Source organism: Gordionus sp. m RMFG-2023, chromosome 2 (genome assembly GCF_954871325.1).
Source record: "Gordionus sp. m RMFG-2023 chromosome 2, tfGorSpeb1-WG-v2, whole genome shotgun sequence".
In the NCBI taxonomy this organism is placed as follows: Eukaryota; Metazoa; Nematomorpha; class Gordioida; order Chordodea; family Parachordodidae; genus Gordionus; species Gordionus sp. m RMFG-2023.
In genome coordinates this window covers 55,839,551-55,863,991 of record NC_088776.1, presented here as the reverse complement: position 1 = coordinate 55,863,991, position 24,441 = coordinate 55,839,551, and the positions used below count along the sequence as shown (strand labels likewise).

The 24,441-nt window shown below is 29.0% G+C and overlaps 1 protein-coding gene across 1 annotated transcript; it reads right to left on the bottom strand.

Annotated features, from left to right (window-relative positions):
* Positions 1 to 751: 751 nt before the first annotated feature.
* Positions 752 to 23,762, bottom strand: LOC135924482 (uncharacterized). The gene is made up of 42 exons (XM_065459538.1): positions 23,661 to 23,762; positions 23,537 to 23,598; positions 23,449 to 23,480; positions 22,956 to 23,057; positions 17,233 to 17,356; positions 15,973 to 16,086; positions 15,352 to 15,474; positions 15,089 to 15,169; positions 14,446 to 14,725; positions 14,217 to 14,335; positions 13,972 to 14,083; positions 13,815 to 13,920; positions 13,356 to 13,533; positions 12,956 to 13,243; positions 12,536 to 12,860; positions 12,039 to 12,328; positions 11,619 to 11,774; positions 11,180 to 11,359; positions 9,900 to 10,064; positions 9,528 to 9,612; positions 9,262 to 9,379; positions 8,688 to 8,829; positions 8,382 to 8,512; positions 7,875 to 8,186; positions 7,626 to 7,783; positions 7,211 to 7,526; positions 6,954 to 7,158; positions 6,739 to 6,887; positions 6,522 to 6,687; positions 6,302 to 6,404; positions 6,026 to 6,203; positions 5,656 to 5,794; positions 5,392 to 5,507; positions 4,431 to 4,519; positions 4,236 to 4,301; positions 4,108 to 4,182; positions 2,809 to 3,010; positions 2,205 to 2,443; positions 1,971 to 2,078; positions 1,676 to 1,877; positions 1,439 to 1,589; positions 752 to 1,033 (listed from the first exon to the last, which is right to left on the bottom strand). The coding sequence occupies exons 1-42, from the start codon at positions 23,725 to 23,727 to the stop codon at positions 941 to 943; spliced, it is 6,447 nt and encodes a 2,148-aa protein (XP_065315610.1). The 5' UTR covers positions 23,728 to 23,762; the 3' UTR covers positions 752 to 940.
* Between the last annotated feature and the right edge of the window lie 679 nt (positions 23,763 to 24,441).

Sequence of the window (24,441 nt, the reverse complement as noted above, 5' to 3'; positions counted from 1 at the left end):
TGCAATTTTTCAATAAGTTCAGTGTTTAATTCATAAATAATATGAATCAACCAAGCAACAAAAATTTGATTATTTCGTTTAATATTAATTAATTTTTTTTTATAAATTTAAAAACGTCTTATCAATGAATTGTCCTTGCGTGGTTACTATATGGAGATTCAACAGTATAAATTGATTCAGAGTATGCCAGTCGTCGAAAATGGTGTATCTGGAATCCTTAGAGTTTATTAGAATACTAAATATAAAATTCTTATAAGCTCTATAAAATATTTAAAATAAATAACTAATAATTATAGCTTCTACTAAGAAAAAAAAGAAAAATACTATTGCATCGTTATATTATTTATAACTCATTAATCTAATATTATTATTACAATGCTTATTATTGGACTACACATGCTTACCTTCATTTCCGTAAAAAATCAATAAAAACTAACACAAGAAGAAACAAAAAAGAAAACCAAAAAGCCATTTTCAACAATAAAAAATCTAAGCACCAAAATCAGGCATTTTACAAAAGAAGCCAAATGGTTACAATATTCTTTGAATTAATAACTCATATAATATTGTTAAAATCACTAAACTTTACCCAAAGCTAATATGGTTTAGCTAAGCTTTTAGCCTTAAAAAATAGACATGAAGTTCGATTATTGAAACCAATCTTTGTGCTAAAAACTTAGCTAACCCGTTTTGGAGTTGGCCCAAATTAGGTGATTTAACAACACTAGGTCATAACTAATTGCGACACAAGGAATTTCAAATAAAAAATTTATGATGTTTAATACTATATTATATCTTTTTTAAATAACATTTCTATACATAAAAATAAAAGGATAAATTTTCAAAAATGAATCAGACATTTCCTTTAAAAATATATATATATGAGATTTTTACAGTTATAAAAAAATTAATTCAATTTCTGATAAAATTTCAGATCTTCTTAAGGGTTAGGGTTAAAAGGTTGAGCATTGGTTGAAAAAAGCCATTCTTGACATCTCCGTCTTACGTTCTTCTTATCGTCATCTCCCTTATTCTGTCATAAAATAATAAGATTTTATAAAAATCGTTACGAGATATGAAATCCACGAGGATTACTGAAAGACGATTTATCAATTTGAAAAAAAAAATCACTAATTGAATGAAAATGTATATCGCATGTATATAGGTATTTATTCTATAAATTTCAGGAAATTTTTTCATGATCTTAATTTTTTTTAAAAAAAATAGCAGTGTTTGAGCATGTAATGGTTAAAAAGAATGGCAATCCAAAAATTGATTGTCGCAGAAATATCAACTATAATATTCTATGACTTTAATATTTTTTTTTAAACAATGACTATCGAACTCTTTCATATAATGTATATTTAGAATACTAAATATTATAAACGGAATATATGAATAACCTAAGATATATTTTCTTAAAAAATGAATAAAATACCGGTAGCGACGTAGTCGGTTTATTATAATTGGTCATGATCATCCTCTTGAAACTGTCTTGAATATCCAATATGTCGCGTTCGTAATTGGGAGAAGGATAGTCAATGTAATCACTGATTGGTTGTCTTAAAGAATTTTCCTCAATTATCAGTCTGTAAATTTAAAAAAGGAGGTCATTTTTAATGATAATGACTTATTTAATTAAATTATAAAAACAATTTTTTTAAAAAAAATAAACCTTGACAAGTCATTTTCATAGTCATAAGCCTTATTTCCCGAAGGGATTTTGTAATCATAAGGAAGCGAATTGCTATAAGGGCAATCGTAAGTGGGTACACTAGAGTGCGATGTTTGTGAGTGGATAGATGGAACAGACATATCATTTTCTCTTAGATATTCTTGAAATCCGGGGTCGGCCAAGTAATTTTTTAGCAAAGAATCTTGTAAGTACAAAATGGAATAATAAATAATAAATACATTCAAATTTAATTAGATAGGTATATGCAAAAAAAGGTATTAATTTTTTTTCTTACAGAAAGTGTAGGTAGCATTATTTTGAATGCAATTTTGCTGTTCTTGGTATTTTTGCACTTCGCCAACGATGCTATCCCAGCTGGATGATCTAGAAAGACCGGAAGTACCTGTAAAAAAAATTAATATAAATGTGGATTAACTTAGTTAATTAAAAAATTTAACAAATATTCCTAGCGAAGTTATATTATGGGTAATCTTATTTTTTTTATTTTTTGAAGTAAGAATTTAATTACCATTTTTGCCACCTTGCCATAAGTTGTCATCGTATTCGGGATCAAAGCTACCGAAAGTTCCCACGCTAAAATTCCCGACAGGAAAATTTTGAGCCATACCAGATTGCTGGTTGGACTTGTTTAAAGGATACATGGGATATTCGTAGGAACTACGAGAGTTATAAGCGGTGGAAGACGTGTTATTCCAGAGAGAATTTTGGTTGGAGGTTGAAAGATCGAGCCATTTAGTGTCGAAAAGTCTGGAAAGAAGAAAAAATAAAATACAAATTATCAAGAGTATAATTAATTACAAAAAGAGAAGGCTCAAATATTCTAATAGTAAGCTGATTCTTAACTCCGATATAGGAAAAAGGAGATTTGTATTTAATGATAAAAATTCAAAAATATTCCATTTCTGAGGAGTTTAGTTAGCCATCGCACCCCCCCCCCCCCTACCCCACACTAACATTAAAAAGAGCACTCGTTGAGATGGTGGTAATTTTATGGGAGAAATATAAAAAAATTGCGAGGAATAACATGAGAAAATGTTTAGAGGAATCATTATTTCGAATTATTTATAATAAATGGGATGTCCGTGCTGAGGTTAAAAAAAAATAAAATGTACTTGTTATCTGTAGCGGAGTTATCAGGATGGATCGTTAATTGTTTCCCGCCAATTGGCGGAATTTCGCTGAAAGGCGCCGTTTGATTGACACGTTTCATACTTAGATCGATATTAGATTTGACATCTTGCCATAGGTGGCTGAGATCATTTCGACCGTTCGAAGATTTCGGAGGAGGGAATAAGGAAAAAGCAGAATAATCTTCTGTTTCAAACATTTTTTAGAAGAAAAAAAGATGTTTTTTTTAAAAAATATAACTCATTTATTTAAATATATAAAGTCTTATAGTATAGGGTTAATAAGAAAAAATGAGCATAATTTAAGAGATAATAGAATGTGTAATATAATTTGAAAAATGGATCGATCCACAAGGGATGGTTCATTTTCTAGTAAATAAGAGTAACCATTTTTTTTTAAAAAAACATAATATATTGATTTAAGTTTATAAATTATAAACAATTAATTTAAATTTTTCTATTGGGCTAGTGAGCACATCGACTATGGGTTGTTTAGTTGTGAGGGCAAGGACAGAAAAGGCATTAAGGGTTCGAGGAATAGCTGGTGATAAAATGGGTAGTCCAGATTGAGGACACTTTATTTTATTGTTTTTACCAGATCATTAATGTTAAAATTCACAATTGTGTTTATGGTTAAATGTATGTATTGTTCTGTAAATTAAAATTCATATAGGTAGAAAAATTTTTTCATTTACTAATAAGTTTAAAATATCGATAAAGTAGGGTCTAATTTTTAGAAAAATGTGTACCAGGTCGTGTCGGTCTTGGGAATTAATTTAAATATATTTAAATCAATATTTGATTTTATTTATAAAAACTAAACGCCATATAAAATATCTTTTATTTTGAGTAATTATAAAAATGAAGTTAGGGCCAGACCGAGCCCGTAAATTTATTTAAAATAATTTCGGGTTCGAGCCGGCGAAATCTTTTTAAAAAATTTCGAGTTAGGTGTAGTATTGTAAAATCAATAGGCATTAATTTTATAAATTGATAATTTATGACCGAACCTAAACTTTTTACGAATACTATCTAAATAAAATTCCAAATATTAAGTAAATTACCATAATTCTAACCCTAAAAAGTAACACTTTGAAATGTTGCAATTTATCAAAAATAAATATAATATAGTATACCATAAAAATTAAATTTTATTAATAAAAAAGGTCTGGGACTACTTGACAAAGCTTACAATTTTAAATATATTATATGTTTTAGGTAATTCTTTTTCCATTATAATTAATCCCCTGCATCGTTCAGATAAAAAAAAATTTTTTTTAAAACCATTTTCTAAATTCTTTTCCTCAGATTTTAAGTGAAATGCTGCTGTCCTTTCCGACATCGCCGAGAAATCATCATCTAATAATATTTAATAATTTTTTTTAAATAATGGCGCGAAAAAAATATAATACCGTTAGATCTGGAAACGCGGTTTTCTGGCAAATCCCACACGGGTGTCAAGCTTCGACTGTTAGAATCTAATATTTAAAATTTTCGAATATATATTCTCAAAAATTGTGATTAATTTTCATTCATTCATTCACATCTATATTAATTCTCCTTACCCCAAAAAAGGGAGACATAAAATGGTAAAATATGGCGCGTACCGGAACTATTAGATGAGCGCCCGTTACCGTTCATCCTATTATTTATGACGTCGGCATAAGTACAATTCGTGGGAGTCAAACTTCGTTCACTTGAATAAAAATCAACAAAATAAAATATTAATTAAATTGCATCACAAAGCCCCTTAAATTATTCATTAATTACAAGACGTTAAATAACGAATAAAATCGCAGAATTTCGAAATGTTAGATATATATATATAATTTAAATATTTGTTTTATTAAAAAATTATACGCAAATTATTATAATTAATAATTTGGAGATATTTTTATTTTGGAAAAGATGATAATTAAAGGGTATCAAAAAGATTATTTTCTTCGAGAAAATGACCAAGAATTTGCAAATTTTAAGCTTACTTTATTAATTTTATTATTTTTTTGTACATTTACTTTTTCATTATTTTTAATATATTATAGGTTATAATATTTATTCAATCTTTACAAAATGTAACGATCTTACACATACAAATAATGAAAGGTCAAAAAAATATAATTTAATATGAATAATGAGTTAATCATATTATGTTAAAAGTATAAACGCGGTTGCCTTGATTACCGAATTGAATCGTTAATAAAAATATCGTTAAAAAATGATCTAACATAATTCTTATATATAACTAAATCATTTTTTTAATATTTTCTACTCTATATACGATGTAAGTAAGCAATGTCATTATAAACTATTCAAGATAAAGAAAAATTAAAGAGATGATAAGATAAATAACCAAATCATTATATTTTATAAAGATTCATTAATATGTATTTTAATAAAGTGAAATTAATATATAAATTTTAAAAAAAACTTTAAAATATGTATAATTTAATCAATATATAATCTGCCGAACCAAATTCCGGACATTTTATTTTTTATTCGAGGTACCAAAACTAGGGAGAGGGGAATTTTAATATAGGAAATGTAAATATATTTCTAAAAAAAATTTACGAAATATCGGTCAGTAAATCGGTGATGGATTCCTTCCTCACCAAATCAACTTTCGCGAGCGGCACTACTTGCTGAGCATTCGTACATGGTCCAATCTTTTTACTCGCTAGAAGTTTCTTAAATTCAAATAAATAAATGTTAATAAAACTGAATATCTGTAAAAGTTAATGAATAGGGGGTAAAATAAACGTCATTAATCTTTTAGTTCTTACAAAAATATTTTAAAAAATCGTCGATTATATTGAAAAATAATAAATAAAAAACTTTATTAAGTAGGATATGAGTATTAGTTGTGGTCGGTACTAAAGCACTATTCAAACTGGAAGAAGAGAAGGCTAAATTTGACGTAGATAGAGGGCGCTTGTTAATAGAATCGTTTCTAAGTCTATTAAATTTATCATCCCTAAAAATTTAATAGCAAGGTATAGAATTTTTTTTTTGAACGATTACAAATATTCATTTCCATATTATAATAGTTAGGGCTATAATTAAGGTTCGGCCAAAGCAAAAAATTTCTATACCCATAAAGCAAATCTGATTGTAATATTTAAAAAATTTTTTGTTAGTCATAGCCGCCTAGTAATAATTGCATCATATTATATTATCATCATTGAATGCACGAAAATATATTTACCCATTTGAAGCGGTGATAATTTCGTTATTATATATATTATTCCCCTGCGATTTCCGCTTTTTCTTCCCGACTTTTTGATTGGTCGATTGATTTAGAGAGTTGTTTTGGTTTGGTGGGCAGATAACACTATTTAAGATTGAATTCGATTTGGACAACACTGGATCCGAAATTTTGGAGGCTTTATAAGAGAAAAAAAAGCAAAAGATTTTACTGTATCATATCTTCAAGTTTTTATTATAATGGTATATGTTGAGTAGAACCCTCCTTAAATATTACCGTTCGAGCGAGGGACTTCTTTGAAAGAAGAAATCTTGGAAGCTTTTCCGCTAGTATTGTCGCTAGTGGTATTGTTATATGCTTTGCCATTGGTAGAAGCATTCTGTCAAATAACATCGGTTTAAACAAATAAGTTTTTTGTATAACTTAATATAAATAAACTATCAATTTAAAATATATATCGGGGGGGGGGAAGAGAAATTTTTTTTTTATTTCATACCTCCGTCTTAGCCTTTGGGCCCTTGTTTTCCTTGAGGCTCTTAACGGTGGGTTTACATTTACCGGGATTGGTTTGAAGTAGCTTCGATTTGACAGATGTCCGATCATCGTCAACGAGTGTTTGTCGACGAGGTTGTTTAAAAACTTTAGGGTCACATTTTTTGCTACTATAAAAAAATAACAATATTATTTGATGTTTCGTATAAAAAAAATGTCACCTTATGTTGACCGTCTCGATTTTCTTGCATTGAGTACTATTGGGAGATCTAATTGAGTGAGACAAGAGAAGGAAAAATTTGCACAACCTATCAGCTTCGACCCACGTGACTACTACCACGAAAATGAGTAAAATCGCCATGGACACCCACTATTTAAAAATTTTTTTTTTATGAAATCCAACTATCAATTTCAACTAAAAAATAAATATCATTACCGTACAATAATAAAGTACGACTTCCCACTGGGGCCTGACTATATTATGAGAACATGCCTTGGCTAAAGTAACGGCAATCGAACCGGTCAAAGTGAACATTAGATTAGCTTCATTTAAGGTCGAGTCTGGCGAATTCTGTGAATCGTCGGTCGTCAAAATGAGGAATGATGTGGAGATTTTGGACACGGAAAAGTCTGGGGTGAAACTAAAATACGGTAAAAAAAATATTGAACTCGCTTGAATTATAAATATATTACCTGACATCTATTCGTTTGGACTGATTCGGTTGTACGACCAGACCCTCCATAGCTTGACAATCGTGAACCCGAAAACCGAAGCGATTACAATCGCTAGAAACCGATACATGGTTAGGTTTTACGAATATCGATAACTGTTTAAACAGAAGGAATTCTTTAAAACGCGACATGAACCCTAAAATATTAGTGGTAAAATATTCGCGAGCAGGCGTTGGCGAATCGCGTAAAACGAAGAAAGATTTGAGAGTAACTGGGAGTTGGCCAGTATTCTTGAGGAGAAAACCACGTTTCAAGGATCCTATGGATCTTAAAGGAGCTTAATTAAGAGTATTAATATATCAAAATTTAAATCCAATTAGTGATTAAAGGGAGAAAAAATATTGCAAGAAATAAATATAAAAATCAGAGTTTATACTATCTTTGAGGCAATATTTGAGGTGTTTTTCGGTAAACGCGAAAGTTATGGGTATATTGGGAGATTGAAATTGCATAGTTGACAAATCCAATAGTTTAAGTTGACCCAGTCCTCCTCTCCCCACTATTTTTATGGTCTCCAATATAGAAAGATTGTTCCTTTTTTTTAAAAAAAATAAAATAAGCATATATATAGAACAATCTCACAAAAACGCTGTATATCTTTATCAATAAATCTATAAAGTCGCACCTAACGATAAGATGGGTGCTGTAAGCCCGGTTAAACTGAGGCGAAAATTTGACGAAGAATTTGGCTTCCTTAAACGGTTGAAGAACGTAGGCCAGCGTGGATGGATTAACTTGTAGGGTATGATTGAATCGGTTCAAATACAGGGAATTCTCGTTTAATTGAAGAGAATTCTCGTCGGGTACTTTGGAGAATTTTGAATCCTTCCCAGAGAACTGGCTTTCGGAAGTAGAAGCCATATTGATTTCAGCCAACTCGAAAGGGTTATCAGCGATGACCTCTGGAATAAAGGTAGATTTGTCCTCTCTTGCAATTCTGGAAGAGTTTTTTTTTAAAATTTTTTTTTTATCATATTAGATTCCTTAGATCATTCACATAATAAATTCCGATATATTGAATGCTTACCACTAGAGTGTTTTAAATTTTTTAGAATCTTAAAATTCAACCGCTTAACCGCCTTCTCTCTCGCCCCCCTTACCATTAAAACAAAAATAAATATTATATCGAAACTCATTTGTAGACACTTTTTCGGCATTAACAACGCTCAATATGGCGTGGCCTTGGTCCTTGATGACGGAGATGGGTACAATGTGTAAGAGCAAGGGACTATAACTAGGGTTCCTGATTATAATCACGGCAGCCTATAAACAACGTCAAGTAATTAATAATTTAAACATTTGAAATGGAGATAATAATCCTTTTTTTTGAAAAGTGTACTTATATTATTTTTGAGAACTTAAAAAGAAATGGATAAAATGTCAACAATATTTTAATAATCTTCAAAATATCTTTATTCTAAGATTTGGGTGTACGTACACTATAATTTCCGATCTTGGTGAGAGGAAAATCCAATCGATCCGAGCTTATCAGCTTCGGCCATTTCAGGTCGCCATTTTTTACATAAAATCGTAGAGCGGATTGGGTCTTGGTAGTATCCACTATGAAAGCGGAATCAAGTCTAACGGCGAAAAATAAAACAAATTATTTTATTTTCTATACCAAAGAGCTCACTACTTAAAGAGGAAAGAAAAAATTGTCATAAAGATATTAGAAGATTCAAATTTTAACCTTTCAGAAATAATCAATATTCACAAGGTTATAGAGAAAGATCATGCCCAAAAGGTTTTCAGATAAATCACGTGATTTATAAGTTAACCCTTGAAAATATTTAGCAACATGGATCCATTTTAGAACAACCTTGACCGGTCTACGAAAATGGTTTATTTGTCACGGGTGTCACTTTTCAATAATTGATTAGAGAGCCTAATTGACAGTGTCTTCAAAAAAGGTTCATATATTATGTATGGCACAAAATCTTGTGTGACTTTTCGTTTTAACCGATTTTTTGAGACCTAGTCACAATAATAAATAAAAAAAATATATAAATAACTTATTCAGTTTGTTTTTGACTAAATTTTTCCATTTAGCGAATCTTTGCTTGAACACGGGAAGATCGGTATCGATGCAGTTGGCAGGATAGTTAAAGGTTTCTAGCCAATCATTATATTCTATAATAATATTAATGAAAAAAATGAATAAATGACGATTTTCCATAATTTCTGCTTAAAACACTCCTGATCTTCGAGAAATATTGAAATAAGAAATTAAAGAAGGAAGAGAAGATAAATAGGTGATAAATAATTTTAATAAGAAAACCTTTATCTTTGACGTTCAGACCTGTATAGCAATAAACCTCGTTACGCAAGCAGGCCTGCGTGGGGTCGAACGTAATTTGACCGACCTTTCAAAAAATTTTTTTTTAAAAAAAATTAATTATCGTATAACGATTTCATCTGAGTTTGATTAAACCGGGTATGCCAGGCGGTCTTATTTTTGTCTAGAAAAGCTTAAAAATTGAAGTAAATTTTTAATTGATAAATATTACAGTTAACCCACTCAAAGCTGAAATATCAAGGATTTGTGGGATTATTTTGGGTAATATTTAAACAAAAATCATTTTTTTTAAAAAAATATGGAGAAATTCCCAATTAAAATATTCTTGTCGCGAAATTTTAATAAAAAACTTACGAAATTATTTCGGGATTTTGGTAAAATTTTCAGTCTCTTGTTATTGAGGGATCTCAAAAAAGTGAAAGCGTTGAAGGGTTCTCTCAGATATGGAGCTATCCTAGTGACGGTCACCTCTTCGTCGAAAAAGTTGTCAAGGTGAAGATTGATTTTTGAGATTTTTGACTTTTTTTAAAAAAAAAAAATTTGATAATAAAATTATACATACAAACTTAGTGCTGGAAATAACTAATTCCTTTAAAAAAACATGCTACGTCAACTATTATCGATAAGTGAGTATAGATTCTATTATTTCATTTATATACTTTTTTTTTTAAAAGTCAGGCTATACTTTTTTTTAAAAAAAGTCAGGCTATTTTTAAATAATGCCAAATGATGAAACATTCTAACTAGGGATGTACCGATATTTTATATCGGATCGGATCGGGCCGATATTTCGCTCATTTTAAAATATCGGTTATAGGCAAATATTATAAAATTTTCCGATCCGATATCAAATGGCGCTTTTAACAAAATTTAAAAAAAGTTATATCTAAAAAACCATTTATTTTTATAAATTAAATCGAAATACATTTTTATGTTTAATTTTTTTAATAGAAATAATTAGTTAATAAACATTCTGCAATATAGTTATTTTTTTTGGCATTCTGTTTAAAAAAGTGTTCATTAATCTCTTCAGTATCTGTTTTTAGTGATGCTAGTGATATTAACAGTCCCCATCACCGCCGACATATCTCTGATATAAAAAGAAATCTTCGATATATTAATTTTAAATATTAATTTCAAATTTCATAATATATTCTTTTATTACTAATTATGTAAATAGATTAATGTTATTACTTATTATATAAATAATAGCAATTGAATTGAATATAAACTATAACTGACCATTATAATATATTTAAATGACATATGTTATGGTATAGTAAAATTATAGATGTTGTACTAATAAAAAGTATATTAAAAATTAAAACCGGTATCTTTGCAGAATACAAAATTAGATATGATATCGGATCGGTTATCGGCCGATATCAATATATCTGAAATATCGGATCGGATCGGCCTCCAGAAAGTGGTATCGGTACACCCCTAACTCTAACTGAGTGGTTATGAGAATTACAAGATACAATATAAAATTGACTTGTATCTTAGATTCTAATATAAACGATACTGCCAACACTGAATTTCAAATCTTTAAAACTCTAATGTTGCTTTAGCAAATATTATCCTGATAAACTTATTTCTTTAATGAAAAAAATATCGATTCAATAATTGTTTACAGGGTAAGAAATAGTATCCCCAAAATCTAGCATGTTTGTCCCGTAACCTTCGCCCAAATTGTGAAGGCTCTCATTTAAGTCTGCATCATCATCTTCTCCTGTCGCGGATATTCCTAGGTGACCTTGGTGCAAAGTGATTCCAACTTCCAATCCCAAGTCCAGCATTTCTTTGGCAAAATTCTAAATTAATGATTATAAATAGTTCCTCATCTTGGTGAAAGAGTTGGGAAAGAGGGGAGTAAAAATGAAATTAGACCCTTATTTTTAAAATAAAAACTATAAAGAACAAATTCTAAATTTATGAAAAAGATAAGCAGATAACACTCTAATGGAGGGGGGGGGGGTTATGGTTTTGTTATTATTTTTTGCTAATGGTCCGAACCCATAACAAAATAGTAAGTAATGATGAAAACAAAAACAATCATTCAAAAAAAATTACATCTCCTTCCTTTGTTATGGAATGTTCTATTTTCGGGATTTTGAGGCAATTCAATTTTAGGAATGTGGTTTCGGTGAATAGACCATCTACGAATGGAGTGGTAGGAAGCGAAAGGCTAGCTAACATATGAAGGGCGTAATAAGGCTTTAGCGGGATCTATCATTTTCATAAGATTGGCAAAAAAGAAGTGAAAAATGAAATGATACACAGGTAATTTAAACAATTTTTTCAAAAAGCACCACAATTTTTTTGATATTTTAATATATAATTTTTTAAGAAAGTAATATTTTAAAATAATTCATTCTTATGGTTGTTGGTCTAAGCCGGTTTGGTCGATTTGCAGACACCTGCTGTAAATGATTAATAGTTGTTTAGTGGGTATCGAAATTCTATCAATCATAATAGCTTTACATATGTTACCTCGAATTCTTTAAATTTTGCTACATTTCCATCATCGAAAATCAATTCCATAAAATTTAGCGATTTTTTGTCATTTTTAATTATTTGTTCTTCGAAAATTGCTGCAACATTTTGTCCCGAACATGTTTCGTGATCATCATTAGAATGATAAAAACTATCCGCAAGGCCCGGGAAGATAGAATCAAGGTCCTGAGTGACGGGAAACAGTAATTTGTTTCTATGGGAAGGAGTTATTGACATGTTAGCCACGCGAGAGGTGCCAATGAGAATTGGTAGAGGGCTGTAGCCATCTAATAGTTATAAAATGTATTGTATATAAATTCGTTCGTATATTAAAATGTCCTTAGCATTTTCAAATTATGAGAAAGCAAATAAAGATTTATCAATTTTAAGTTATTAATAAAATGCTATCCCCCCCCCCCCCCTCTAACCCTCAGAATGTAAAATATGAGAAATAGAATTAGGTATTTCGCGAATGAATCATATATTTTTTTTACTATGAATAATCTCATCGATATTTAAAGTGTTTTCCACCCACACTGGCAATATTTTTAGCGAATTCATCAACCAAACCATTCTCTCGTTCGGTATTTTGACGTCGTTCCTTGGGATTTTGGAAAGGAAAATTCTATTGGAAACGTTAACCTGAGTGTCGTGGTTGTTGAACAAGCTAATCAGCCTAAAGGTGTATGTGGTATTCTTTAGGGATTGCTTCGTCACTAACGACGGGAAAGACGATGCTCCCATAGCAAAAACGTCAAAATTAAGGGAAGCTTTATTATTCGGGGAAACACCGCTAGAATGCCGTCCGTAGGTAGATATCTATTCAAAAAATGGTATGTTCACAGATAATTAGAGTATAAATTTAACAAATATGGCGGATAACAATTTCCTTAAAAAAATGCTATAATTTAAACCCTCATTCCCCCGTGGTAAACATTTATTGGAATCCTGAATTTAGAGGCATTGGTCATGATGCAGATAGATGTGCTGAGGTGCCGCAATTCGCTGTTTTGGGGATTAGCGTTGGCAAAATCGTTCCCTATTGAGTAAGGAAGTACTATCTTCTTGCCGTTTTCCTCGTTAATTACCCTCATCTTGGGGGTTAATTTGGCTGGGCGATATTCGATGAAGAGCCTATCGTACTTAGATTTGGGCTGGATCACGAGGGGATAGCTATCAGGGAAACGCGAGATCTTTGATACCTTTAAAAAAAAATGGGATTCAAAATTAAATTTCTTTTTTAGTTTTCTCTTTTCCAGGGCTAGGAAAAAAAATCAATTCTCTTTCTTAAGACAATGGTATTATTTTTTTTACCCTAAAGGGGTTAAGATCATCTTTGTCTTCACGTGGGGATTCTCCGTTTTCAAGATAAACGTCCGATATAGCCAGCGGGAAATCGAACGTGTTCGTCAAAGACAAGTAACTCTTAACGGCATTAGCGTTGGGTGCTGCCACGTTAATCTTGGTAGTGTTATGATCGTATATAAGAGCACTTGTTTTATTTATTTTTAAAAAAAATTGTATATTTATAACTCGCCGCCTGATAATTATCTATATCCAATTTTTGTCATTTTATAATTATACCATTCTATTTACATTAAAAAATCCTAAATATTTATAAAATAATTCAAATTAAATGGGATCCAAGGTTAACTATCCTATCGAAAACAACAAAATTACAAAAACTGGAGTTAGACTATTTTAATTCTCAGATGACGAACAGAAATTTTTTTTAAAAAATATGAGCTGTGGGAAAGAAAATGAATGATTTACCCTCTCAAAACGTTGGCTCTGTAAGGAATGATCAGTTTATGCGTAGAAAGATTGGACAGTATCTGAATCCTGCCTTGTTTGTGCTTAGGATTAGAGGCTTTGAAAGCTAGAAAATAATATAATATTTCAATTATTTTTTTTTAATTATATTTCAAACCAAGATAGTGTAAGGTGGCTATAATGGTGGGTTTCTTGGAATTCGGAGTGACTTTGACAGGTGACACGAAATCTATGTTTAAGGCTTCGTTCGGTTGAAGAAGAGATATGTTCTAAAAATTATTTTAATGTTAACAATGAAAAAAATATAAAAAGAGAAAGAGAATTAAATAAAAAGGATAATTTTTAAAATAAAAAAATAGTGATAAATAAAATATTAGACGGAAAAAACATAATTATAATAACCGTTATATGTATTGGGCTATTTCCCATATTGTAAACTTTCAGTTTGAGAGTTTTAGGAAGATCATAAGTGCTGAGAGTGCCGAAATCCAACAGGTCTATAGGTGAATATAGGCCAGGCGCTACAATTGTTTATTTTTTGAAATTATAATTTATTTATACTCCATTCTTTATACTTTTATTAATCCCCTTACCCCCTCACCACATCCCCAAAAATGAGTGAAAAAAAAACTTTGCGTAATCTCTATATCGAAATACAGTACTAGCAGTTCCTCATTCGCGTTAAGCGGCATGAGGTTGAGCCCTTCTATCCTGTTATCCCCAAAGAGGGATCGATCAGCCCCATTGTTAACATTCTCTGCGTTATTATACGTATTTTGCGGGTTTACAGAGCTCCCGAAATTGGCATGATGTTCGATCTTGATGGCGAGATAGCAAGAGATATTGGATGGCTGGGAAGTGGCCAGGTAATTGGAAATAACCAGAGGTTTTGTTTGGAAAGGGGAGAGTTTCTAAAAACGTATATACAAAATTAAACGTGCTATTAACAATTTAAGTATAATAGGAAATTAGCATAAATATGCTCCTGGGTTTTAATCAGCTCACAAACCTCTTCTTAGTTAACTTTTTTTTAAAAAAATGGTCACTAATTTTATTGTAAATGTGTCAGACTTTGCGATAGAAGAATATAAAATCTATATTAAAGAAACTACTGCTTGACTAAGAAGGAGTTAAGAAAAAAAATGTCTCAAGTGACAAATTACAGAGTATCCCTTAAAAATGACGATTGAATAGATAATACTTAGAAACACTAGATGGGGCGATTTAAAATTTATAAATTCAATCATTTATAAAAAAAACTAAATAAAAAATACCCATATTTTTTCAGTGTTATGACCAAAACCGTAAGGCAATTCCAAGTGGAAATCTCCGTTGCTTGTCCATATTTCTACCGCCTGGTTTTTAATTAATTTATAAAATTTTAAATAAATGAAATAAACATAGAACAAACCAACGAAGAGAAAATAAAAGAGAATCTTTAAGGATAAAAAAAAATCAATCAAAAAGGCAAAGTATAAAAAGAGAAAATAGTAAAAATAAAAATTCGTAGAATTATATTTCTTCTTCTTCATAATACCTGTATAGCGTGAGTGTTAGGATTAAAGATGCTAATTATTGGCGCGAAAATGGCTTCCGACGGAATTTTTCCCTCGTAAAACGTGCGAATTCTGTAGGCGTTCGGGACACCGGAACCAAAAACCTTTCAAATAATTATTTTCGTTTTAATAATTTATAATTTGTTCATTTTAAATCATAAGTTTTTTTTAAAAAAAAATCTTCAAAATTTTTTGAAATTTGCATTTTATGCTCGAAAATTACAAGATTTTTTTCGTTAAATTGTGTCCAAAATCTATTTTTAAAGTTTGCGAAAGCTTCGAAACTTTCCGAAATTTTTAAATTTACTGAAATCGTATGTTAAATGTTTAGAAATTTTCTATAATTACATTTAGGACATTGTTTTTATTTTTATGTTAAAAATGCTTTATTTCTTCTTTTTCGATAAAGCTTCGAAAGTTTGCGAATAACTATTTTAAAAAAAAATGTTGGCGATTTTTGGTAATATTCGATATCTCCGTTATTCAAAAAAAAAAGAAATGATAGCTAAATTTTAAGAACTTTTATCGAATTCCGATTTAAATGATTTTTTTTTTTAAAAAAAATAAACTTTAATTATAATGGAATTAAAAGAAAAATTTACTTGGTATTTGAAATTTCCCAGAGAAGTATGTATGGTGAGGCTATTCTCCACCTGTCCTATTTCGCGCGCCAAAAATGTTATCAAAAAACTGGCATTGTACCCCGGTTCTAAAGCCTTAAAAAAAATTAAAGCAAATATTTACTAAAATGTGAGTTTTCGTTTATGGTTTTTAAATATCTGATTTCATAGCGTGCACTTTTCCCGCCATTTTAAAAAGATATTTCCATTTTGCCCAATTACATTTATTAAAATGGTTTAATCGAAGCGGTACATTTTAAATTGCCTCAAATCACGTGCCTCCTCATTTTACTCCAATCATATAACCCTATTTACTCAATCCTACCCCCCCCCCCCCCATGTGCAATAAATTTATTGCATCATAATATTCCATATAGCTTCCAATTCTCTCGCTTACCTTTACTCGATAAATCGAAAGGGAAATATTTTTGGCGCTTGCCAAAAAAAAATAAAAATTCTTTAGTAACTATTCATTGTATATACAAAAAAAATGAGTAAACATTTAAATATTTATTAACGGAAAATAAAATATATTCGTTTAAAAGTCAATAAACGGAAATAACAAGAAATCAAAGTAACTATTCGGCTCACGTAACAAAATTAAAAAATATAATAATAGTTATACCGGGAAAAGAAGGGGGAGGGGGATGAGATTAAGCAAAAGATAACTCATAACAAGATAACAATAAAATGAAATCCGGTGCAAAAAAAAGAAATATACGAGATAAATAGGAACAAAGGAAAAGGGATTGGGAGGGGAGGAGGTTTGAAGATTCTAGAAATCTTTCCAAAAATAATAGCATGCGCATGATAAAAAAAAGGACCACAGTAGTCAAATCGACCTGGTCTAGGACCGTCAACGTTTTTCTGGTCCTTATCGAGTGAGGGGAGGTGAAAAAATACGTTTAAATTAATCGAATAATTGGTGTAAAGCACTAATTAACAATCGGGCGCTACTCTTATATTTTAAGGCATGAGTCAGAAAAAAAATAAATAATACTATATACTGATTAATCGAAACCAGCTTATATAGCAAATCGAATGAAAAAAAAGTTGCGCATGAGTAGTAGAATGAGAATGCTGGGATGGTGTCATATATATACTCCCATTAACTTATCTATTTTAGCGGAATCGGTGTGAATGATATTATATTATTTTTCGAATAAACATGAAAATTAAGGGATAGAAATAAAAACATAAAAACAAATGTACAAAAGTAAAGAGAATAAAAAAAAATTAAACTTTTTCTCCCAAAAATGCCGGATGGAAATGGATGGAATTGCCGGAAATGGAATTGAGTTGTAGAATCTTGTTGGGGCTTTCGTTCGTTATGATGACTTGGGCCGTATAGGGCATTCCGATAGGCCTAAATAATATAGATATATATTTTTTTAGAACATATATATATTATTATAATATCTTGTTTTGGAACAGGATTGGTCAATCGTAAAAATATGTCAATTTATCTTCTCAAGTTTATAGAAAGCGGATTATCAGCAATATGGAACAATTTATAGAAATTGGAAATAGACCGGTTCGAAAAAAATATATTTGGAATCCGGAAAACAAATTCAGAGTTCCTATATCAGTCAAAAACTAATTATACCGTATATTATAGACATTCGAACTCATAAATACAAAAGGGAGTTGTTTTTGAGTGAAATGTGTGGCACCAAGCCGTAGATTTTCGTTCCCAGGGACCGATTTTATTTCTGAGGCTAACACAGACATTTCCGTGCAAAAGGGGTTATATGGTCAGAGTATTATTTGGACTAGGTGCCCACCGTTAATATATATAAATCCGAGAGTTATAATGTGGTTAAATAAAAGTTTGAAGGATATTTTTTTTAATAAGAAAGATTTATATCGATTTATATCATATTTTACGTAAGACTTTGTCCAAAATATATATATAAAAAATTAAATTCACAAACTTTAGAAACTTTAATGAAAATAATTTAAAAACATGCCCAAAAACTTCTAGTTTAAAAAAAATTTAATTTACAATTTAGTTAAAATTTTAAAATTTGCTTAATTTTTTGATAATATAAACACTTGCTTAGTTACATGGGGCTAATGACAGACTGGCGATGGCGATTTTATTATATGTGTACATCAATGAAAACAGCTGGGGACGCTATTTTGGTAACCCATATCATTATTAAAAATTTTAAACGAAAGGCCAAATTATTCCTATGCTTGACGCAAACTTTATTAAAGAATTGCCTGATCATCGAGATAATATGGAAGCAAGTAATCAGTAGTTTTTAACATGAGAATAATTACTATATGGGTTACCAAAATGGCAGGTCCAGCTGATTTGCATACCACGACGCTTTCAAATGCATTAATATGAAAGCATCGTCAGTCTAGATATTATTATATGTCATTGGGTTGGGGGGGGGGTGCATACATAGTTCATTCCCATTTGTAAATAGTTACATTTCATTCAAATTTCTTTAAGCTCCCCTCCCCCTTAATAACACATTTTGAAGGCGAAATATTATGAAGATATTTTTTTGTGATGTGGGCAATAAAAGCAAAGGTCACCACGTCAAGGCTATTATAAAGTCTCATTAAATTTTCATAAATTTCAAGCAAGGTCTTGGTCAACAAATTGCTTATATATCGAATGACCTCATATTATTTATACCCTTTGCTAAAATTTTCGTACAAAAAAAACTATTACATCGATAAAAAAAAAACGTGGCAACTAGCCTTGCCAAGAAAAATATTATTTTTTTTAAACAAAAAAATCATCCATAAAATATTTTTTTTCGAAAATCGTCGACGGCCAAATAATATGTCACGTTTTGAAATTAAAATTGTTAACTAATAATTTTATCAACTCAAAGTTATAATAATAATTTTAAAAAAGTTTGGAATACAGATCGGTCCGCGCGGTTGACAAACTTGCGCTATATCTTTTCTCGGTCCGGCGGAAATTCGCAAAATAAATCGGACGGGGTGAATCATCCGAACCGGATAACCGATTTTATTTTAAAATCTTCGGTATCTGGACAGCTGTTCGAGCTAAAAAAATTAAATCATCCGTATTATTTAATAAAAAAAATATTCTTTTAAATTTTAACCGGATATAAATTATGCATCATTTTTTTTGATAATTAATACGTCTTGAATTTTCATTTTAAAAAATTTTAATGGTTTAGAGATTCCTGGATCATAATAAAACAGAACAAGGGAAAAACGCGAAGCCAAACTTCCATATTTTACGAGCTGAATCTGAGGAGGGAGGAGGGTGGTAAAAAAAACTCCCTAGTCAACATTTGGGTATCGCCCCATGTCTATCATGGTATTCCCATTAAGCTGTCTCGAGCTCAAATGTGATCACATTTCCTTTATCTAAGGATTAAAATGGAAGCCAATTCGTAGGCTAATAATGGATTTCATTTTTTTTTTAAATTTTCGGGGCTAAACGTAAATTCAAAAAGTGTAGCTCTTTTTACTGCATTTCTTAAGGCCATGTACAAAATCCTTTTTTATTTTTAAAAAGATTCGAAAAGTTTTAAAAAAATTTTTAATGAATTATATTTTGGACAGAATTTTACTTTTTATATTTAATAAAAAAACAATATATCCAATACATTATAAAATTAATCATAAAAATCAAGATATGATTTTTTTTTTGGCGATGGAATAAGGTAAGGTTAAAAGTGATTCCTTCTTGCTAAAATAATAAGGTTATATTTTTATTTTATCTTTTTTAAAAAAACTTTAACTTTTACAAAGTTGCAAAATCACGAGTATTAAACAATTTAGTTTTCTGTCAAATTCCAAAGCAAATAATAATTCAGGGAAAAGAAGAAAAAAATAATAATACTTCAATAGTAATCCTGTAGGGTGTGCACAGATTCGACAGTACTAGGATACCTTATTTTGGATTTATATCGAGTGTTAGGTACCATTGTTTCTCTCTCTCTCATTATTTAAGGTTGATTAGAAAGTGGCAAACATACTTAAATACAATCAGAAATAAATGTAAATGAGAGAATCATAAAAACCAAAATAAAATTATCGAAATCGCGAGCCCTTAAGCCACTCTATAAATCGGAGACCGGTATACCGGGCAAACCCAATAAAACTAAATCCATGGCCGGGCTAAAAAAAATTAAAAGTCCAGACCAAATCAGCTGTTTTGAGAATTAGCGAAATAAGAATTTAGGGCCGACAAATTATCGAAGTCGATTCAAAATTATAGCAAATTTTGGACGTTAGGAAAACAGTTTTAAGGATAAATGTTAAAAAAAAAACAATAGGGGGAAGTGCAATGGAATAAATATTTTCTTATAAATATAATGATGTAAATTTTTTTAAAAAAAATAATAATTGTCCATTCAGTTGAATTTCAATAAACAAGTCTATTATGATCCACCAAAAATTAATACGAGAAAATAATTAGAGGTATTTATTTTGTTTTTCTATGGCTAGATATTATGATATTAAGAAGATAAAAAGGTAATAACACAAATAACAAAATATACACGCAATCTTTAAAAGTGGGTTGTATCTTTCAAAAAAGAATAGAATAACAACAATTTTCTTATAAATTCCTTTTTCATTTAATATATAAAAAATCTCGCTTGGGACTATACATGCGTTGATCGTTTTGCCAGATCTTTTTCTGCCATCTCCATCTCAAAAGCGGAGAATACAAAAACAAATAAATATTGCCACCTTAATAATATTTTATTCGCTCCGGTAGTCTCAGACACCTGTGGATCATTCGGACCCCAAGCCTTAAAATTATTCAAAACAATAGGCAAAGGTTACGATTAATCACACGTGATCCGAAAGAAGGTTTCTACCTCCGCCAAAGGATTTCAATCAAAATCTGCCGTTCAAACTGTATATCCATTCATGGGTCATTAAGCCCCGTGGACCACACCTAATTAGATATCCCTCTTTTTTTTTTTAAATTTTTTCTTTCCCTTCTTTTAATTATATGTTTTTATATAGATTTCTTTGTTTTTAATATATTTTTTTAATTCAATAGTGTATATAAATGTTCATGTTTTTTAATTTTTTTTACCGAATAAAATTCTCATATTTTTATTATGAATTGGTTTTTAAAATAAAATTTATTTCAAAAAATAATATAAATCTTTCAGTTATAATGGTCAGTAAATATCTATATTATTATTTTTTTTTAAATTTGTTAGAAGTGCAATCATTATAAATTGTTTATTAAATGACCCATCAATTAAAGAATACTAATTTTTATTTTTCCCTCCAATTATACTTTATTTCATTTTTTTTTAAATATTACATTATATAATTCATATAATCTTCAAGTGTGTTTTTTTTGTGTGTATGGTGAAAAGAAAATTTATGAATTGGTGAATAAAGCTATATATCAACAAATCGATTTAAAAATTTCTTGGTAAGATATAATATTTCAAATCGATCTAAAAAATTTTTAAAAAAAACATAAAATTTGTAGAAGTAGAAAAATAAAAAAAATGAAATAAACTTTTCCTAAGGTTTAAAACCTGTTCAAAACAACCACGATCACTAAACTTTATTGCATCATTATTTTTTTGTTAAAATTTTTATGCTGAGTATAACATAGAAATACGAGTGTATTTTTTTTAAAATATATAGTTATATAATAAAAAAAACTAATTATTATAATAATAATAAAGTAATCTTATAATGAAAGCAAAACCTAAAGTGGGGGGGGGCGAATTGCGGTTTAGAACCCTATAAATCGGCCTGAGTAAGATTCGGGCTTAAAAAAAATCTTTTTAAATATATTTTGGACAGAGTGTAGGCTTAAATCTTTTAAATAAAAATGGTAAAAATAAATAGAGAAAATGATGGTTTTTTTTTCACTTATTTTTTCGTGATCAAGAATGATAATTAAAATTTATCCAAGATAAGGACAAAGCAATAAGTGGTTGATTTTTTAAAAATATTTTGGGTTAAACTTACAGGATTAAAAAAATAAATTCGCAGAATTCTTTCCTCTCTCGAATTTTATTGTCTTATTCCAACGGTTCTAGGGTAGACAGAGTTATGGGTAGTTATAAACTGCGCGTGTTCATCCGTTTTTTAAAATGCCTAAACTATCTAGGGCCTTAACTCCTATTAACTGAGGATTGACTCCCATATAACCCCAAGTGGGATTCTAGTAAATCCTTAATCTATGATTATGTTTATGAGTCTTTATTCCCCGCAAATTCAAATCCCCTTATACTACCCATAAAATTCTTTTAAAATAATTAAATAATAAAACATTTAAATAAGGTTCTTTTTTGGGAACACAATAAGAATTCAATTTGAATCGTTAAATTAAGTTAATCAAAAAAAATAAAATATATGTGTTTCCAAATAGTATTTTAACTATTTATTAGGGTCAGGTTCAATTTTGTAAAAAAAATTTAAATCTGGTTGAGAACTTTTGTTCCAAATTATATAAAAATGCTATAGGCTAATTAGAAAAGGGATTCAAAAACCCAGGGTTTTAAATAAAAATGTAGTATTTATATTTCTATATCTCTGATTTTAAAATAATATTTTAAATTATTCCAATAAGATTTTTTTAAAAATAATGTATAAAGTAGATTCAAAATTATCTAAAATATATTTCTTTTTTATCAGACTTGGTCCTAAATTCAATCATAATTTTTTCAGGGGTGGAACAAATTTTTCTAAATTTAAATTAATCAAGCATTTAAAAAATAATTGATAGATGGATCTTTTGTACAATCATTTAATTTTCATATTTCCATTTTTTCCCATTTAAATTGATTTATAAAATAGAGTCAATAACTAATTTAAAAAAGCAGGATAAGCCTTGAATGAAATTTTTTTTAAAAGCCAGGCATAGTCAAAAAAATATAAATAAAAGTAACTTATGTCTAATGTGAAAATTGGTATCTCATTGTAAGTATTGAATATTTATTGTAAATATACTAGTATCATAATTATAGATGATATATAACCTTTCTGAAAATTCTAAGATAATGGGATCAAATCGGATTGGTATCGCATAGGATTGTGAGGAAGATAATGTGTCATAGATTTCATTATATTCAAATATCTCCCTATTTAAAAGCATAATAATTTATATTTTTTCTATCTTTCCATCAATAATTTTATCCTCTTTCCGTATATTTCTTTTTTATATAAGATTAACCATTAAATAACATCAAAATTGCCAAAAGTAGCCATACTCAAGACTTTAATTAATTAGTTAATAAGACATTCATTTACATATTTTTTGAATATGACAAAAGTCAGTCTAAATATTATTTGCTTAAATAATCTAATAAAAATTCAATACTATTGATTAATAGCCTAATACAAAATAATTTAAAAATATTGACTTAATAATGAAATATATTTTTATAAATAAATGTATAAATCTATTTTTTATATATTTGCTTGAGAAAAATTAATATAAATGATAATTTATATGCATTTGTATAAATTTACATAATGTCTGGAATATCCTTTGAAATTGCAGGCTTTCATTGAAAATAATAATATACAATGTAAAAAATGTAAATTAAGTAATATTTACATTAGAAAACATGGGTTTATTGGCATCAATGATCTTAATTTCATCTCCAGTTTGAATAAAGGCTATTAGTTAATTTAATAAATGGAATTATAAAAGATATAACATATAATAGTATTTTAATTACTTTCTTGGTTTCCATAGATAATACATACTAGATTAAACAAGACAAGTATACAATTAATAAAGTTCATGGGTAATGAAATTTTTTTTATGAACGAATGAAAACTGAAACGTATTGAGGTAAAATTTTGGACCAAATTTATAAAGAGGTTAAAATAATAAGGAATAAGATTTTTAAACATGCTGGTTAGTAATCAAATATATTTTTTGATATAATTTTTAGTATAATTTTTATTTAATAAACCCAATTGGTTTTGTTATTTATTTATAATTAAGTATTATTAAAAGTGGAATTATTTTTTAATTAAAAAAATATTGTTAAAACCGATTATCATATAAACAATCATCCTTGAGGGCCAAAATATATATACTCCATTGTTTTATTATTTTTAGTTTATTTAATCTTATATAATAACAAAATTTCTTAAATTATATCAATATGATATAATTTTATATTGTTCATTTCAATATCAATAGAGAAAAATGATTTTATATTATATTAGTAACTAGCTTAGAAGTCCAGTTTTACGGGGAAATTTTAATAAAAGTTATGATATTAGTTGAGGTAGGTAGATCTATACCGTCCGATTAGGATTTTTATAAAAGTCAGCTTAACTAAACTCGGATAGTACAAGTTGTATTATATTTTTACTGTTAAATCCCCCAAAATTGTGTTTTAGATCGATCATACTTCATAAAATTATGAGACAACATAAATTTAGATATTAATTATTTCTTTAGGTTTCAATTTTGATATTCAGTTTTTCTAAGTTTCATTCTAAAAT